This window comes from Artemia sp. Qi Xiang Cuo, chromosome 1, assembly GCF_049724085.1.
Source record: "Artemia sp. Qi Xiang Cuo chromosome 1, ASM4972408v1, whole genome shotgun sequence".
NCBI classification, from domain to species: domain Eukaryota; kingdom Metazoa; phylum Arthropoda; class Branchiopoda; order Anostraca; family Artemiidae; genus Artemia; species Artemia sp. Qi Xiang Cuo.
The window spans coordinates 5,941,830-5,962,836 of NC_142794.1; the positions used below are offsets into that span (position 1 = coordinate 5,941,830).

The following is a 21,007-nucleotide window of genomic DNA, read 5'->3' on the forward strand; positions in this document are numbered from 1 at the left end:
AAGTAGAATTTTTGAATATATTGAGTTCGGGAGGTCGATGGATGTTCAAAACCACGTACCGAGATAAACCGTGTCCTTTGAAGTCGAGTCTGAAGAGTTTATAACTCTATCTATTTGAGCTTTCTCAAAAATACTCAATATTTAAATAAAAAAAATATTACATTTTTGTGGGAGGGGGGAAGGGGGATTTTCAAACCCTCGTCCCGTGATATAACGTGTACTCTGAAGTCAATTCAGAAACTTGTAGCGCTCTCTCTATTAGTGCTATAGAAATATTTAAAAGCTTATAAAGTTAATTTTTGGAAATTTTGAGTTTGGGGGGAAGGGGGATTTTAAAAACCTCTTTCCGTGATATAACGTGTCCTCTGAAGTCGATTCTGATGTTTTTAGCACTCTATCTATTAATGCTTCCTAAACATCTTCCTCTGACATAATTTGTCCTCTAAAAAGGATTAGGTTATTTTTACTGATCTCTCTTGTGAAATCCTTTCCCTAAGTAATACAGTTTAAATGGTCTTATCAACAGAGTCGTTTGGCATGTGCCTGCTACCCTTCAGGGTAAGGGTGTCTGATAAGGCAAGTGTGACATCACAACTAACTGTGTGTCATATACCATAAAGCAAGTCCGTATGGGTTGAAAATTAAATGGATTAGGATTAAAATAGGATTTTGGAATATATTTTAATGAACAAGGTTAAAAGCAGAAGTTGTGTAAGGTAAGCAGTGATTTATATTTATGATAGTAATATAGGATGAAATATGAGTTAAAAACAACTAGTAATGTGCAGTAATTTACCATTATATAGAGGGGGGATGAGGGGAGGGAGGTACTTCAAAGTACCTTCCCGGGACAAACCTTAGCATGTACATCCATCCCTGAAAGTTTCATTTTCCTAACCCAACTCCTTTCCAAGATAGCCAAAAGTAACTAAAGTAGAATTTTACCTTAATTTCTGATAGAAATGCTTATTATATTCATAATCAGCATAAAAAAGGCATTGATTGGTTTATTCACTTTAGTCCTAACTCAATAATATGATTTGGTAGATATTGACCTATATTTGTAATCAGCATAAAAACAGGCATCAAATGGTATATTCACTTTATTTGAAACTCAATAGCCTAATATGATTTGGTAAAAATTTACTGGCTAGGCCTATGCCTACTTTATTCATAGCTCAGTGGACTGCTCAATATTTACCAAAATTCCTTGGATAAAGGATTGTACCACGCAATAGTAGCTACCTAAAGTCGGCAGGCTAGCCTATCCTATGTCCACTATAGGCTAATTTGAGTTACAATAGCCTTAAATTAGGCTAATCCTTGGGCTATAAGCGTAGATCTTAAGCTAGGTCCAAGCTATTAAACTAGTAAATAAATCAGGGAATTGTACCTGAGTTTCTGATTCTTCCATATTTTTTTTTTATTTTTTGTAATATCTTCTACACTAGTCTATAAAATTATGCTTCCTTTCAAAGCTTCTGCATAGGTAAGCTTATCCAATGCAAGGAAAACGGTTAAATGAAGGCATTTTAGGCACAATCCACACTTGACCTCGTTTCTGAAGACGATCGCCATGTCGCTGACGTCAACAGTGCATATTTACGCCTTGTTCTCAGGTCCAAACTAGAGATCACTGACAAAAAGTGTATTACATAAATTTTGCCTGTGCTAGATATATACATAGACTACGGAGGGAATCTGAGGCCTGAAACCTCTTGGGAGCACTGCTTGAATGGCTCAGCACTCAATAAAAAATTCAAAGGATTTTAAATATTTAAAGGTCAATAAATATTAACTTGTGGCTTAATAGAAACAAAATAAATCAATATTCTTCCCCAAGTTTCCTCCTAGCAAAACAAAAATGTATGCCCATCAAACTAGTGTGTTAAAAGCGCGAAACGGTTATTCTTTTTAAGAAACACGGTTGCCCCTGACACCACATACAAATAAGATTTTTTTTTTTTATCCCCTGTCAACATATCTCACTGTCAGTTGCGGATCCAGGGGGGCACCCCCCCCCCCCAGCCTCGTCCAAAGTAGTGTAATTTACTTAATTCACTCAAGTTTGCCTTAATTAACCTTGCTCCTAACGCAAGTTTATCGGATTAACCTATTTTGCCCCCCACCCTAAAACAAATTTCGGATCAACCTATTTTGCGCCCCCCCCCCCTTCCTAAAAAAAATCTTGGATCCGCCCCTGCTAACTGTAAATAAAATCATAACAGCCAGGAGAACTCAAAGAGCTTGTGATGAAAGCGGCTTTCAGAAGATGAAACTTTGGTCTTGATCTGCTTCCCAAGGGCTGGTGGTTTCACAAGGGCTTTGAAGAGAATTGCATCAGATGCAACGTTATAGCGTTGCCTATACGAAAGAGCTTTAAGGCTTCAATGATTTTTTATTTAATGTAATTGTTTTAAAAAACCTTTTCCGCAAAATAAGTTTTTCAAAGAAAATTAAAGAACCCCATTAAACCAAAAATGAGCAGAAATAAAATTGAATAATCTAGCAAGAGCAAAACTACCATAAATAACCATCAATAAATGAAAGAAACCCAAAACGGACAGAAATTACAATAAATAGTTATTCAAACTAAAAACAAGAAGAAATTAACACGAGCAGGGCTGACAACCCTTATGCCTTTTCAAGACCAGAACATAATTTGCAGTTTACTGAAAAAAAAAAAATACCCATTGTTAAAATATAAGGTTTGCATGGAAGGGATGGTTGTATAAACTTTGGAGGGACTCATTAGATTGGAAATTGAAAGTTCCAGTACAATTTTGAACAATCAAAGTTAATCAGAGCCTCTCACTCCTAGTCCCCTTCCCATGTGCTTTTTAGCTGCAATCTGCTCAAAGACATCTAATCCCAATTCATTATCTAAATTCAGAAAGTTCAAAGGTTTTCAACAGAAAGGTTTATTACTCACTGTTCAGAAGAGGTCTGATTCATCTAAAAAAAGGAGAAATACATTTACTTGTATGGTTTATGACATCGGATCGTTTTTTTTGTTTTTTCTGCTGCAAAAATAAAACAGAGCTTTTTTATGAATGATCTTGACAGGCGTTTATATTATGACTATAAAAACAAACAATATGAATAAGGTTGAACATGTAAAGATTCTAATTTATGTTTTACTCCATGATATTACCTTATATTTGTAGAATACTGAAAAACTAAGTTAGGGGGTTCAGTTACACGGCAGTTCAGTTGCACGGGGGTTCAGTTGCACGGAACTTCAGTTCGAAGGGCTTCAGTTACACAGGGGTTAAGTTAAATGGGCTGAGTTGTACACGGGTTCAGTTAAATGGGGTTTTTGCTATACGGGGGTTTAGATGCAAGGGGGTCCAGTTACAGGAACTCCGTTCGGTTCGGCTGCACGTACAGGAACACATAGCTAAGTACCAGGAGTACTTGCCATAAGTGGAAATCTTTGCTCGTTCTTCAAGATGACATTAATTTTTAAGGAATCACCGCACTTAATCCTGCTTGACATGATGAGTCTCCACTTTTCTCTTTCGGTCTTGTGCTTGATATTGAACTGATGTCTTAAAGACACCAGCAAAACCGTTACTACACGTTCTAGAAAGAGGACAGAAAAGAAATTTTGAACAACGAGCAGCGGTGTTTTCATTGTCATATAAAATGATGACAGTGACAATGAAGGTTCTATTGCACGAAGTCCAATGCTAATACAACTACTGACAACTTACTGAAGCACCAAACCGTCTGAGTACAACACAGTTACACATGCTCCTGCTCCATCCCAAACTATTCAAAGGCTCCCTCTTTACACCCTCCAAAGAAATTCCGGCTTCTGTTACATAGTTCTTTACAACTTTCTCCCACCCATTTGGGGACGACCTGTTTTTCGTATGGCCCTAGATTGTTGACTAAAAAACACAATCTTTGGCAATCTGTCATCTTTCGTCTGCAAAACGTATCCTGGCCATCTCAACCTTTTTCGCTTTATAGCTCTAGGAAGTGGGTAAAACCAAAGTTTTCGAACAGCTTCGTTTTCGAAATACAGCCAGATGAGTATCCAAAGGAATCCGTTAACAATTCTTCTGGATAGTCTAATGGTCAAATTCTCTGGGATATCAACTCCAGACAGCAATGGATAAATACGGGTTTGAGGAAATCAAGAAGGTCCGCAATTCAAAGACATGTTAAAACAGCCTCCAATAAACCCTTTGTCTCACTAAAAGACTTACAAAATTCTGCTACTCATTGAAGTTGTCAGAAAAGCAGTCTAAAAATTTAACAAGAAGAACATCAGTCTGAACACGAACAAATTAGTTCCACTCCATAATTAATCCTTCTCCATAGAATCAATATATCCTCCAGGGGAGGAGCCCGCGGTGCCGTGGCTGGGACATTACCCCTTTCATATAATTTTTCACTTTGATTCGGCTGTTTTTTTTTGCTAATTTGTGAGTCGGGAGGGAAGGGGGCTTTAATTACTTTTTCCCCGGGCACCACCAACCCTAGAACCGGCTCTGGATATAGCCACTATCTAGCCTGGCAAGAGGACACAACATACTACCGACAGAATGTCCAGGCTGACACGGAAACAAAATGCACAAATGTGACATAGTGCTCTGTTTTACCCTCGAAAGAGACTGTTCGATAGATTAATGTAAAAAGAAGGGCACTTTATTTGACTTGGCTTAATCGAATAAAAAAACACAAAATAAGTAGACTACTCCAAGAGACTGATCAGTGATCCCTGGGGCCTAAACGTTAGTCTCTGGATAACGCGGAATGCTTCCAAATAGCCAGGGGCATCGTTTGGAGGGATGGTTGTATAAACTTTGGAGGGACTCATTAGATTGGAATAGAAAGTTCCAGTACAATTTTGAACAATCAAAGTTAATCAGAGCCTCTCACTGCTAGTCCCCTTCCCATGTGCTTTTTAGCTGCAATCTGCTTAAAGACATCTAATCCCAATTCATTATCTAAATTCAGAAAGTTCAAAGATTTTCGACACAAAGGTTTATAACACCCTACCAATAATTTGGGAAAAATATTACACAGCCCATGCCCTTTGACTATCCAGATATGAACCCCTCTTGCCCCCCACCCCTAACCCCCAATAAAATGCTGGACATTCGCCCCGGCAAATAGCTTCAAAGTACAGTTATATTTCGGAAGGAAAAATACTTTTTTGCGTTTATATATTATTTGGATTTTAAAATTTGCTATTATATTCTCATATAATCTGACTTTATTGCCCCCATTTAATGATTTAGGTATGAAAGGGATAAAAGTGAACTCTTAAGTTCTTTTCAAATATAGCATACTGTCTATTACCACTACTAGCTTCAACTCGTGATATTTAAAAACGGAACAAGATTCAACATATTCTAAAGCTTTACTTTGCACTCCCTCCCAGAAAATGCCAACTCCCCTAGAGTAATTTTGCATAGCCTCCTCCCACTCCGTCATTTCAGACATTCTATTTTTTGTTTGACCCCATCTGTATTGCCAGAAACACAATATTTGGAAGCTTATCATCAGTGACACCAATTCCAAAAAATTGTTAGGCGAAGTGGGGGAGGGGGGGGGATGTCGTATTTTTTCGTTTTTTTTCAATGACAATACCAAAAAAGGTAATTTTTCTATCATAATACCAAAGAAAGTAATTTTCTGAAAGCTAAAGGGGGTGGAGGTTATTTTTGTATTTATACAATTATATTTACACAATTTGTACAATTGCGTGGAGAGGAAAAATTATCCTCTCCACGCAATTTGTGCCACTGTTTATCATCCCTGAAAGCCTGAACCGCTCATTTTTTTTCGTTACAACATTAGGCAACGGCTGGATCATTCTAATTACTAAAATTTGAAATTCCTCCCAGCTTCTCATCTGTGCTTGCGACCTGAACAAATTTTTGGTTCAAGGGTTATAACCAATAACTAGCTTTTAAGTTCCAGAGAAACCTTTTTAATTAAACAAATTGGATAATAAATAAATCATGATAAATTGATTAAAAATTAAATACACTTTGTGAAGCATTCACATGTATTGAATGTGTTTAAAGGAAACTCTAAATTTGTAACTTGCCAATTTTCGCAACATCGTATTTAGTATGGTTATTTCATTTGCAGAGTCAAACGTGGTCCACACGCATTTTAAAAACGTAAACCCCCATACAAGTGCACTTGAAAACTGTACCATATGTCTTAGATTTGGACCAACGGTAGCATGAAACGGACTTTGACTGAATGAAAGTGACCGCTTAACATCACTTTCAACTAATCGGAGGCGTTTCCCACTTACAGCCAATGAAAACAATTCTTTCCCGAATTAAACCAGAATTTCACGCTTCTGCTGGTTCAAATTTTAGACAAACGGTCAAAATAGTGACACGGGGGGGGGGGGTGTTCAAAAGAGACTGGCGGACCGCAGTCACCCCTTTGATATCTATTAGTGAAATTTTCATCCCTAATTGCAACAATAAGCAGTAGAAAACAAGTGCCACACTTCTTTTTTGCATCATAATATTTATTTATACAAAAATAAATGCACAAAGACATTTAATTGTGACACACACTGGCTTTAGATAACACTTGTAAACTGAGCTACGTGAAATGTAACTGAACAACGTGAAATTTAAAATCAGTATTTACAAACTGTCATATAAAAAAGCAAAAAGTAAACAGACGAGCGATTCCAGGTCATTGAATAAGATAGAGTGAAAATTAGATGGTATCAGTATACAATGGAAGCAAAACCCATGTTCATGAATTGATATTCTTGAGGCGTTAATGATTTTTGCAAAGAATAATTTTTTGCTATTTGATAGGAATGAAATAGGAACGAAGAAGTTTTTCAGGAAACAAAATGAGATTCAGGAAAAACATTAAAATACCCAAAATCACAGAAGAAAATGTTAATCACTAAGCATAAACACAGTGAAAAGAATAAAACTTAACAAGAATAATATTATTATATACTAAAAACTTCAAACAAATATCAATTGTAAACTTTAGAAAATAGAAATTAACAAAAGAGATAAAAAAGCAGAGAAAAAAACGACCAAATTAATGCAAAAGTTAGTTAAGCTTGCCCCTACAAACACGGATAGCCTTTTTCTGTACTGTCCTTGACGACCGTTCCGGAAAGATAATAATGGCCGAGAAATACACTGTTCTTGTGTTTTTACTTGTGTGAATAGGGATTAAGGAATGAATGATAAAACCTAACATTATAGGATATTTAAAAAATGAATGTAATTTCATTCTTGAGGGGGCCATTGGCGGATTCAGAGGGGGGCACCCCCCCTAACGTAGTGCAATTTATTTAATTAACGCAAGTTTGCGTTAATTAAACTTGCTATTAACACAAGTTTATCGGATCTACCTATTTTGCGCCCCCCCCCCCTAAAAAATCCTGGATCCGCCCCTGAGGGGGGCTGCAGCCCCTTTGACCACCACCCTCCCCGTAGATGCGCGACTGTGTAGTAGACTGTATACTTATCCATTAGGGAGGTGGAGTGGAGGTGAAGCAAAGCAATATGCTTTTAGGAAGGATATAAGTATGTATAGTAGTTTTCAGAATTTATTTGGAACCATATTCTTCAGGCAAATGATAAGAAACAAGGAGTCACTTTCAGGCTCAAAATGGAATTTGCAAGGGTTCTTAGTATATTTGGAAAAAATACAAAAAGACACATCGATAAAACCAGCTTCTACCTAGCGAAGCAATCAATGCATTTTTAAACTGATCGGCCGTTCTACCCAGTGTCTGTCCATCTGACAGAGTATTTTATGGAATACTACTATTAATACTAACATCTCACTGTAGCACCAAGTCGTCTGAGTCCAACACAGCTACACTCGCTCCTCGTCCATCCCAATCTATTCAAAGCCTCCCTTTAAGACCCTCCAAAGAAATACCCACTTCCCCTAAATCTTTCCTTACGACATTCTCCCGCCCCATTCAGGGAGGATTTTCTTTTGTCTGGCCCTAGATGGTTGTTCAAAAAGGACGATCTTGGGCAAACTGTCATCCATCATCCGCAACCATCTCAACCTTTCTCTTATTTTGCCATGAAACCTATAACCTTAACAACACCTTTCTCTCATATTTGCAGAATACGTTGCCGTAATTGGATGTCTACCAGATGACTACCGTATGACAGTAATGATGTAATAACAGTAATAATAATAATGGCAATAATAGTAATAATAGTAATACTTACTTACTTACTTACTTACTTAAGTCCCATCCGTCCTTGAAGGTCGTCTTGGGGCCTCTTTCCTCGTAACGGCGTGGATGTGCCTTCTGTATGCTTCACGGTCTTTTGCTAGGCGAAGAAGGTCCGAGAGGCGGTGAGGTGCAAAGTTTTCCTTCCACCTTTTGGGGGACGACCACGAGGACGAGAACCGTGAATTTGGCCTTCGAAGGTGATTTTTGGGAGACGGGACCGACTCATCCGTTGTACGTGACCGATCCATCGAAGTTGCTGGAGCTGGATCTTCATGAGAATTGTTTGTTGTACTTTAAGGCGCTCGAAAAGTTCGAAATTTGAGATTCTATCAAGGTAAGTGATCCCGCCGATGCGGCGGAGGCACTTAGTTTCAAATGCTGCAAGTCGACGGTTGTCATTTACCTTCAGTGTCCATGTTTCACATGAGTAGATTGCGATGGGGATGATCAGGGTATCAAAAAGTCGTGTCTTAAGCCGCAGAGACAAATCCTTGCTTCGCCATATGGGCATAAGGGCCTTGAAACTGGAACTCGCGAGGGCGAGACGTCTTTTGATGTCTTTTGATGGACTGTTGTCGCTGGTAATCAGACTACCGAGGTAAGGGAACTCTTCAACCCACTGGATACTCTCTCCATTAATTTTTAGGTCTGGCTTAACTGTATCCTTTGGCTTTCGTGAGCAGCACATAGCCTTTGTTTTTGATACATTTATGATCATTCCAAAAGAACTAGTGGCTTCGAAGACGTCGTTAAGAACGGCTTGTAGATCCTCGGGTGTTTCAGCCGTTTCGTCGATATCGTCGGCGTAGGCTAGCTTATCTATCTGAACACCCCCTAGATGTGCGCCACAAGTTGTCTCCACCAGGGATAAGACTGCTGTGAGGAAAAGGTTGAACAGCTCTGGAGACAAAAGGCATCCTTGAAGGACACCTGCGGAAGTCTGGAAACTGTCAGTGAGACCTTCACTAGTCATCACACGACTCCCAAATTTTGAGTACATATCCTTGATAAGATCTACTAGGTTTCGTGGGATTCTGTAATGGAGAAGGATATGCCATAGGCCATTTCTCCAAATAAGGTCAAATGCTTGCCTAAAGTCGATGAAGAGCTGATACAGGCCGCGACCGAATTCCAGATATTTCTCTAAAATTTGGCGAAGAGTGAAAATTTGATCAACGGTCGATCTCCCAGGGCGAAAACCGGCTTGGTATTCTTGGATGACTAAGGATGACACGGCTCTGATCCGTTGGAGTATAATTCGGGTGAAGATCTTGGCAGTTTGACTTGTTAGGCTAATAGGACGGTAATTATCACATACTGCCTCTGACCCCTTCTTGTGTAGTGGAACAATTGTGGCTTCGCACCAAGAAGTTGGGAAATGACTCTTTTGCCAGGCACTGGATACAATCTTGTGGAAAAGATCTATAAGTGGTTCACACCGGACTTTCAGCAGTTCTGCCTGTATCCCGTCCGGGCCAGGGGCCTTGTTAGTCTTCAGCGCTTGGATGGCATCTTCGACCTCAGAACGGAGAGGAGGTGGGCTGGGATCTGAGATAGTAACGGGCAAGAGGTCCAGGACAGCAGAGTTTGGAAAGATATCAGGATTAAGCTTTTCTTTGAAATGCTCCATCCATCTCGATCGGATACCTTCTGTGCTTTGTATCTGAGAGCCATTTTTATCTAGCAGTGTACAAGAACTGAGGCTTTTCTTGCTTGTTAGCTCACGAACTCTCTTATACATAAAGTATGAATCGCCTTTCTCAAAATCAGCCTCACACTGTTCACATTTGTCTTTAATGTAGGTGCGATGGGCTCTACGGGTGGCTTTTTCTACAGCACGCTTCAACTGCTTATATCTGTCCCTGCTCTCTCTGTCTGACCTGTTATTGTGTTTTCGTTTCTCAGTACATAATAAAATAATTTCATTTGTTATCCAAGGCTTTTTATCACCCTTTTTGGTTCCTAGGGCGGACATCGCTACTTTGCTGATGATCTTAGAGGAGTCCGTGACCAGTTTATCGATATCCTCTTTAGATAGAGTTACAGGAATATTAGAAAGAAGGTCCAATATTTGAGTAGACAGTTCATCGATGTAGGTTTGGCGACTTTGAGGGTCTTTGAGAAGATGTGTGTTGAAACGAGCGGGTCTATTATTTAGCTTTGCGGAAGATTTCAGGCGTATCTTTAGTGCAGACATGACCAGGGAATGGTCGCTGTCGAAATCGCCACCTGCGAGGGTGACAGTATCTAGCACAGATGATTTCCACCGCCTAGAGACGAGCACGTAATCAATAAGATTACGGGTTTTTCCATCCGGCGAAGTCCATGTCGCCTTACGACGTTCTCTATGTTTGAAGAGAGTATTGGTAATGGCTAGATCACTGTCTCTGCAAAATTCAATGAGGCGTTCGCCCCTCTTGTTAAGTCGACCAAGGCCAAATTTACCCATAACATCTTCATTTCGAGCAGAATCGTTACCAACAATAGCATTGAAGTCGCCAATGACAACAATAAGGTCTTTTTTAGGAACTGCGTCAATTAGGCTTTGCAGTTGAAGGTAGAAATTGTCAGACTCTTCATCTGGTTTGCTGCAGTCAGGAGCGTAGACTTGTATGATCGTGATGTTGATCGGGGATCCTTTCATTCGTATGATAATCAACCGTTCTGACACAGGCGTTACGGAAATCAAGGATCTTCGTGCCTTAGTCGACATCAAAAAGCCAACACCTTGGCGATGGACGCCATTGGTTCTCCCAGACACTATCAGACTAGTGTTGCCGATCCTTTCTTCGCCGGTGCTAGGGAGATGTGTTTCTGAAAGTCCCACAATATCCCATTTATATCGGTTTAGTTCATTTAGGACAAGATCTATTTTGCCTTGTTTAGCAAGCGTCCTAACGTTCAGGGTTCCAACAGATAAAATAAATTTAGGAGAAAGCATAGCCTCCGGGTTTGGAGTTGTCAACACTGTTAAAGGGAGATTCTGGGTCGCCAGTTCGTCGGTTGCCCCGGACGCGGTAACTTCGTCGGTTGCCCCGGACGCGGTAACTTCGTTGGTTGCCCCGGACGCGGTAACTTCGTCGGTTGCCCCGGACGCGGTAGGCGTGGTTCTCGTTCTGGATCGGGTGTACTTCATATTTTATAGGAAAAAAGGTTTCTTGGCTAATTTCAGGACGGCGGTAAGCCACTCCCCTCCATCCCTAGCAGGGGCCGGCTATATCTACTACCGATAATGCGCCCTTCTGGTGTCCTGCATCACCTGCAATTTTCCCATTGCTGGGAGAAGGTTTGTGACTGGCGGGATGTATCCATACGCCAATGGGCCCTGCCCAGCGCACATCAGAGGGGCCTTCCACCTCCTCCGCCTGAACGTATGGCCCCCCGACGTGGGTGCTCCAGCTATATTTCAAGACCCCCAGAGACCTGGTCCTCCCTTGGTCCGCACCTCCCTACCGAGAGGTGCCCTGCATATCTACAGGACATTCCCCTATCCGCCACCTGGGGACGCGCTGAGTGGCCTGGGAAAGGCCCCACTGATAACTCTGAAGTTCTCAGTAGTTCTCAGCAGCTACACTCGCTCCTCGTCCATCCCAATCTATTCAAAGCCTCCCTTTAAGACCCTCCAAAGAAATACCCACTTCCCCTAAATCTTTCCTTACGACATTCTCCCGCCCCATTCAGGGAGGATTTTCTTTTGTCTGGCCCTAGATGGTTGTTCAAAAAGGACGATCTTGGGCAAACTGTCATCCATCATCCGCAACCATCTCAACCTTTCTCTTATTTTGCCATGAAACCTATAACCTTAACAACACCTTTCTCTCGTATTTGCAGAATACGTTGCCGTAATTGGATGTCTACCAGATGACTACCGTATGACAGTAATGATGTAATAATAGTAATAATAATAATGGCAATAATAGTAATAATAATAATACTAATAATAATAGTAATAATGACAGAATGACTACGAAAATAATGTCTGGGGGTGGGCGTTAACACCCCTGAACGTTCTAAGCACCGATATTGCGAAATAAGAGATCCCTTGAGCAGCAATTCCAGGTGGTAGAAAGAAGTTCTCTTACTAGTACCGGTTCCAAGGACAAATTGCCGCTTGCCATTGATGGCTGGCGGGTGGTGGGTGCCTCTCCCCTCTCTGTTGAGGAACAAATGTTGCCTGCACCAGCCGGTCTGAAGCTGGAGGGTGGAGTCATCGGTATAGGGGAAAACAATCGTGACATCTTGACACTTCTAAGGAAGGTCCTTTCGTAAAGGAAGTAAGACATATTTAAGACCTATCTGAAAAATCGCGATCCCAAGGGTGTACAAATTACCCAGCGGTTATTGGTGCTATACTATTTCGTTTCTTTTTGTAATGTGAAGGCAATTGATTGTTTAGGCTCAGCCTCAACTTAGTCTGTGAGTCGCAAATAATAGTGAATGCAAATTGCCTGTGAGTCACCTATAATAATGTTAATAATAATAATAAATTTTACACAACATATGTTTTATGGGAAAGGGAAAACAGTTTTGGGTCTTAATAATATCGGATATGTTGGACGAGATACGGGATACATAGGTCGTAATAATATGTAAACAGAATAAAGATGTGTATGGGGAGGAGTTTTATTTGAAGCTAAACCTACCGTGGAGAACCCTTAAGTATTGGTTTCAGGCGCGGGCGAATTGCATACCACAGCGTAAAGGCTGCTGGGAGTCTTATGATGAGGATGACTCGGGAAGTAGGCGTGCCTGCCCCCTCTGTGGGGAGTTTGGGGATGGATGGACCATTTTCTGAGTAGATGCCAAAGCTTGGCAAATTTTAGGGATAATTTTTTTCATGGGGATGAACCGCTGCTCCCGGGTGTTTTGGGGACTTCTTCGAGAGACCTAATTATTGCGTTAGGTTGTTTTATAGAGAATAGTCTAATGGCGCGGAAATAAGCTGTAGTTTAAATTTGTTGAGTGTTATTGTTCTTTCCTTGTTATTTTTTTTATTTGTTTTTGTGTATATGGCCACTGGTTTTTAAATACACTCATGTATGTATGTATGTATATTCATAGGACGAGATAAAGTATACGTAGAAAGTAATACAAAAGAAATATACAAAATACAAAATATAGTAATACAAAAGAAAGTAATACAAGACAATACAAAAGAAAGCAATACAAGATAATACAAAAGAAAGGTAGGGCAACGTGAAAAAGCGAGTGACAACCGTTTTCGAAAAATGAAGTCGAACTAAGAAGAATACATTTTTTAACGCTGACGAATGATCGGAAGAGTTGATACACGTATATGAGGTCATTTTATTGAGATTCTCATATTTATTTTATTCATTTATTCGTTATTTTATTCGTTTTATATTATTTACCGCACAAAACACAAAATCCCAAAACGTTTTATATTATTTTATTCGTATTTTATTCGTTCAAGAATTTAGCAAACATAAAAAAAAACAAGACGAGTCTCCTTCTCTCTCACTGGTTATGAATTACCACGTTTTTGTCGTTGCTTTATATTAACCCATGTTGACACACTGAGTCATTGGGGTTTCGGAATGTATTTACGGCATCCAAGATATGTCAAAAAGATTTCGATATTAAAAGCTCCAGTTTCCTGCTGAGTTTAAAGAAGAGAAAAAGTACTAAATAACTGATATACTAAAAAAAATATGAAAAAACAGACTGAAGCAATCAAGAATACTTGCCGCAAAAACGGATTCAGAATTAAAATTTGGGGAGGGGGTGCACCGACAAGTTTAATGTCTAAATTAGCATTAATGGCTAATTGCAACTTATCTTATAGATTAGTTATATCTAATTAGCTTAGATAAATAATCTTATAGATTAGATCCGATATTAGACAAAATTTACATGTTACCCACATAACATTTTTAGAGTGTACCAAAGAAGCAATAAGTAAAACATGAATCCTTTTGACATCTCTTTAATAAATTAATACGTAACATAAAATTTTGTTGCGCCTTTTTTGGGTCTCAATTTTAAGGGGGGGGGGACAATTTTTTTTGTACATTTGGCTCCTTCTTGTCGAAAGATTTACGGCTGTATAAAGGAAGATCAGTTTTTTTGGCTAAGCCTATTAGTCAATCAATAGTACCGTAACTATTGATTGAATAATATTTCTGGCTCCTTTTAGGGTCCCATTTTTAAAAGGGGGAGCAATTTTTTATGCATTGGCTACTTCTTGCTCAAAGACTTGCGGCTGGATCAAACTGATAAGGAACGATAAGTTTCTTGGCAGAAGCCCATCCAGGATTTTTGTTCGGGGGGGGGGGGGTTACTAATTTTTTTTCTTTAGGGGGGAGGGGGGTTACATAAAAAACCTCAAAAAACGCATACAAAATTTGTTTATGTCCATTTTTGTTACGTTTTCACGAGTCAAACAAACATTTCGGGGGGGGGGGAGGTTCAAACCGGGTAAACCCTCCCCCCCCCCTGGATACGACCTTGCTTCTTGGTCCATTTCCGGCCCCTGGATAAAGAGTGAGTAAAAAATAGATATTGATAAAAGTGAAATAAATCCTTAAAAAGATTTACGGCAGACAGTGTGTACTAAAGTAGTATTAAGCGTGGCATATATCTGTCAGTTTAGTTTCCCAAAATCCCCCAATATAGAGATGGACAATCTCTTTTTAACAGTAAACAGACAAAAAGGTGATAAAATGACTTACAAAACCCTTACATACGTTCATAAACAGATAAAACAAAAATCAAGAAATGGAAGAAAAATATTCAAAATAAAAATGTGGGTCACCGAGTAATTGAAATCACTGAATATCTAATAAAATTAAAAGAAGACACGCGGCATTTTCAATTAAAAATTGTACAAAGCATAAAAACATCTTTCCATAATATAATACGAAAAAAATGAAGATCAACGAGCATAATAAAAGAGAAAAAGAACTGAAAAAGAAGGAAAGAAAAAGCGGCAGTTGAAATTCAGGAAGAATCATTGCTGCTTACAGCTGTCGCGACCTTTTTTCTTCTTCTCTAATGATAAAGATCTGCGTTGTCCAGCGATTGGCATATACGGAGGAGCTTCACTTTCTTCATCCCTTAGCCGGTCTAGAATTAATGATTTGTCATTAAAAACACAAAACAAACAACGACGTAATGAAAAATAACAAAACATTTATCAAAACTAACAGGGAGAACTGACTTCATAGGCGGATATCATCAATTTGCACTTCTTCTAACATTACTACTTGAATAGCAAGCATATCAACACAGAAAAACAAGCAAATTTCAAAAACATTTTGGTCAAAGTGGGAACTTGCCCCTTCGCCCTCCTTCTGCATATGGGCAACTCAATCTAAGGCAATTGAACATACATAAAATCTTTTGCCACAGAGGAGGGAGCTGGAGCTAATAATTTTAAACATATTCAGCAACTATCTTCAACTTCTGGGCATTGCATAATCTGTGTTTAAATTGTGTACTTTGCAGTAGCTGAATTTTTTCAAGCATATTGTTTATTTCAAGCGTACGAATTACACTTAGGTTAGATTTCAGAAAACCGGTTTCATAACCACAAAGACAAGGTACGGGTAATAGAATGCATTGGACTTGTATAATCTGGGCTTTGTATTTGCACATTAGGAGGGTGGGGGTTAGGTTAGAGGTGCTGTCCAAATAATTTACCCCTACCCCTTATGTGCAAATAAATAGCCCAAATTATATTATTATATAAACTCTAGGTTCTATGAAGGTTATATATCATTAGGATTAACCTAACTTCAATTGTTGGGTGTGTTTCATTTAATTAACAAGTACCATAAAGTCAAAACATAAAGAAATGGTGAAAGAAAAAGTAAATATTTCTTGAAATATTGCTATGCGGTTTTTTTCTCCGTAATTTACAAAAATAGAATTAAAAGTAATTTAGCCAAGTCGGAGTAGCCAACTAATAAATCAACTCTACGCAGTAATATAACGGAACAAAATGTACATTTTGAACTAACTACATTTGGACCATTAAAAACCTCACAACTCCTGAAGTTTTATAACTTTCATTTATTTAAAAGTCTTTAAATATTCTTTATTATAAAAAAATTATGCTTTTCAAGCCCTTTAAAGATCTTACAACAACCGAAGATTCCACATACCTATTTGACAACACTGACTATTCGAAATCTTTGAAACTTTCAAGTGTATTTAATTTTTCAGGTGTCGTAAGCTTAAAACCATAAATTTAAATAACAGGTTATAATCTGTTGATAATCTTTATAATGGATATACACACACACACACACACACACACACATGCGCATACTCACATACACACACACACACACACATATATATATATATATATATATATATATATATATATATATATATATATATATATATATATATATATATATATATATATATATATATATATATATAATTTTTTTTTTCGGGGGGGGGTTACTAATTTTTTACTTTTTCGGGGGATATTTTACTAATTTTTGACTCAGTTTTCGACTAATTATACTGATTTTTACCTAGGTTTTACTAATTTTCGACTTATTTTCGACTCGGTCAAAAATTTCGGGGGGGGAGGTTCAAACCGGGTAACCCCCCTCTGGATACGGCCTTGATATATATATATATATATATATATATATATATATATATATATATAGAGAGATATGAGTATATATATATATATATATATATATATATATATATATATATATATATATATATATATATATATATATATATATATATATATATACGTGAAATTACATTCATGACATGTAATGTAATATATATATGAAATTACATATAATAATGTAGCATATATAGGATTCATAATTTATATACATAAAAATATATATATATATATATATATATATATATATATATATATATATATATATATATATATATATATATATATATATATATATATATATATATATATATATATATATATATATATATATATATATATATATATATATATATATATATATATATATATATATATATATATATATATATATATATATATATATATATATATATATATATATATATATATATATATATATATATATATATATATATATATATATATATATATATATATATATATATATATATATATATATATATATATATATATATATATATATATATATATATATATATATATATATATATATATATATATATATAAATTATGAATCCTTGTGACTGAAAAGTGAAAGCTACATTTTTTTACAGTAAAAAAGAATCAACACCCAACTTTAAGCTATAGTATCGTCAATAATTTCCACGAACATTTTTCAAGTAATAGTTTCATATTTTTTGTAGACACTGAGATTTCGAATCAAACAGTTTGTGGTAACGAACTGTAAGTTAGGAGCGACCCGGCTTAATGGTAACCGAAACTCTAAAAAACGGAATTTTGATACCAATAGATACATCAAAAGAATAAGATTTTAATTCTGATTTCAAATATATAAGTTTCATCAAGTTTAATATTACCTATCAAAAGTTACGCACCTGAGAAAATTTGCCTGATTTTCCAAAAAGGGGGGAAACACCCCCTAAAAGTTATAGAACCTCAATGAAAATCACACCATCATATTCAGCGTATCAGAGAACCCTAATGTAGAGGTTTCAAGCTCCTATCTACAAAAATGTGGAATTTTCCATTTTTTGCCAGAAGAAAGATCACGGATGCGTTTTTATTTGTTTATTTGTTGTTTTTTTTTCCCCCAGGGGTGATCGTATCGACCCAGTGGTCCTAGAATATCGTGGGAGGGCTCATTGGAACGGAAATTAAAAGTTCTAGTGCCCTTTTTAAGTGACCAAAAAAATGGAGGGCAAATAGGCCCCCTCCCACGCTAATTTTTCCCAAAGTCACCCGATCAAAATTTTGAGATAGCCATTTTGTTCAGCATGGTTGAAAATATTATAACTATGTCTTTTAGGTTGACTTAATCCCTCTTAGCCCCCAGGGGGAGGGCTGAAAGTTATGAACTTTACCCAATGTTAACATATAGTATTGGTTACTGGGAAGTATACAGACGTTTTCAGGGGGAATTTTTTCTGGTAGTGGGGGGTGGGGGTGGGTTGGGGGTTATATGGGAGGATCTTTTCATGAAGGAAGTTTTCTTGGGGGAAGGGACATTGCTATGAAGGGGGCGCCGGATTTCCCATCATTATTTAAAAAAAAATCAGAAATTAAATATAAAAAAACAAGTTTTTCAACTGAAAGTAAGGAGCAACATCAAAACTTGAAACGAACAAAAAAATATTAGCTCTATTATTGGGTTCACCTTCTAGTAAATGCCTCGCTCTTTAATCCAAAGATTTTTTAGTACTTTCAGAAGAGCTATTTATTCTAATTAACGGCGTTTGTGATTCAATGGTGATTTTTAAACAATTGGAGCAAAATTTTGTTTACTTATTCAATAACGGTGAACCAAAATAAAAGCTTCATTAACTAAAAAACGATCAGAATTTAAATAAAAAAAAAACGAGTTTTTTAAATTGAAAGTAAGGAGCAACATTAAAACTTAAAACGAACAGAAATTATTCTGTATATGAAAGGGGCTGTCCCCTCCTCAACGCCTTGCTCTTTACGATAAAGTTTTACTTTTTCTCAAAACTTTATTTTTTAAAACAAAAAAAAACTTTATCGTAAAGAGCAAGGCGTTGAGGAGGGGACAGCCCCTTTCATATACGGAATAATTGTTTTTTAAAACTTGTTTTTTTTTATTTAATTAAAGAAAAAAAATTGGTGTGTCTTTTACAAAACTACTTTTCAGACCTCTAAAAACATAAGACTTCATGCTTTCAGGAAAAACAAAGTCATATCCCCTCCAAAGAACAAGAACATAAAATCGGTAAAACTATTTTACAGCACGTATAAAAATATATAAATGAGAAATCTAAGATGGGTATTCTTTGTAAACAAGGGTCATCGGCTCTAACTTTTTTGTTTTTACCGAAAATGAAAAATATCAGAACATCAAATCAATCTCATTTTATTGAGTAAGGTTTGAAGACAGAAGAAATTGGGGACCTTCCCTCTCTTAGGAAAGTCTGAAAAAAATTCTATAGAACTATATTGAGCGAGAAGGATTGGAAAACGAAGAAACCTGGAAAATTTATTCCAAAGAAGGAAAACATAAAATCAGTAATATTGTCCTACAGCCTATAAAACACAGAGTTGTGACATAGATATTCGTAATAAACAAGCGTCATCGGCTCTGACTTGTTATTTTATCAAATTTGGAAAAATATCCCATCAACACAATCTCATTCTACTGGAACAAAATATAGAAACGGAAGGAATAGGGGACGTTTTTCCTTAGAACCATCCAAATATATTCATCTAAAATTACTTTGCTAAAAAAAGAGAACAACGTACAAAACTGGTAAAAACCCGTATAGTTAAGCCTACAAATATTTTCATTACTAAAACGTCTCATTTCCTGTTAGAGAAGCTATTAGAAACCCCCTCCCGTCCAAAGGCCATACCCAGGAGGGGGTAGGGTTTTTTGAACCCCCCACCCACCTGGAATGTTTTACAACTCGTTAAAACGTAACAAAAAGCATTTAAACAAATTTTTGATTCATTTGAATTTTTAGACGTATTCATTTAATCATTGGTTTTGTATCGAAGGTTAATTGAAGACAATGAAAAAATTCCAGAGAATAAAATTAACAAAACGAGAGAAAAAACAAAAAAACATTGTTGACTGAAGCAAAATTGCTTGAAATCAAGCAATTTCTAACCCCATATTATTTAGACACTTTTTTCCATGATCTAGGAAGTATTTTTTTTTGTAAAGGGTGGAAGGATTCATGCACATACACAGGAGCTTATTCCAGGCTAGGAAGTTAAAAAACAAGAAAAAAATAAATTAAAATTAAATTTACAAAAAAAATGAAAAACGGATATTTATGCGCAAAAACAAGTCCGGGAAAAATTACGAAAATCATTTAAAAAAAATATCGTAAAATTGAGGATTATCAATTTCAAAATGTTTTTTTTGATTAATTCTTAACGACCCTAATTTTTGTTATGCATTCGTGAAGACTTATCTGTTTATTCATTTTCTTTAGCTTGTACGCAGGTATTTCAAAATGGAATCTGTCCGTCCCACTAAGTAAAATGTGAGTTTTAAAGGTTTATGAGTATAATTAGTATAACACTGTTAAGGAGAACCTCGATTAGCCAAAAAAAGGTTAATATTTGAGCTTGGAGCCTAGGAGTAGTATTAACATTCGCGGATATTTCTCATAGCATCAGGGTGTCATTGTCAGTCCTAGGCTTACAGAACTTTCAAGAGAGCCCTTTTTTTGCACATAAATAGCACTAAACCCATACCCATACTTGGGTATGGGTATACCAATATCACGACGAAACCCATACTTGGGCAAATAGGAGATCACATTGCCTCCTCCAAAAGCAAAAATTTCCACAACAAAAATGAGCGAAAAAGCAGATGTCACATATAGAATTAACTTGTATGAAAGCTTACAAATATCAATTGTATCGTCAATTTATTAATCAATTGCCAATCATATTTGTCAGTTGAGTTATATAATCATAAAATTTTTGTCGTGAAAATTTTTGTCGTGTCATAAAATTTTTATTCGTCAATCAACGTGAAAACTCAAATATTTCTAACGCATTCGACAAGCGATAATCAACGCATGGAGTAAAGCCTTAAAAAAAAAAATAAATAAAAAACCCGCCTCCTCTCCTGTCAGTGACGACAAATTTTAAATTCAAAATAGATCTAATTTTAACTT

The 21,007-nt window shown here is 36.8% G+C and overlaps 2 protein-coding genes across 2 annotated transcripts in view; both read right to left on the reverse strand.

Moving 5' to 3' along the window:
* LOC148955948 (E3 ubiquitin-protein ligase UBR3-like) overlaps positions 1-8,246 on the reverse strand; it is a 263,283-nt gene extending 255,037 nt beyond the window's left edge. Inside the window, exon 1 of the mRNA XM_089087880.1 lies at positions 8,227-8,246. The gene's annotated coding sequence lies outside the window, so the exon portion shown is untranslated. The remainder of the gene's footprint in view (positions 1-8,226) is intronic.
* A 6,425-nt stretch (positions 8,247-14,671) lies between these two features.
* The window catches only part of LOC148955957 (uncharacterized), a 197,263-nt gene continuing 190,927 nt past the window's right edge, over positions 14,672-21,007 (reverse strand). The window contains exon 10 of the mRNA XM_089085956.1: positions 14,672-15,304. Coding sequence (XP_088942082.1) covers positions 15,189-15,304 — 116 coding nt within the window. The 3' untranslated portion in view covers positions 14,672-15,188. The remainder of the gene's footprint in view (positions 15,305-21,007) is intronic.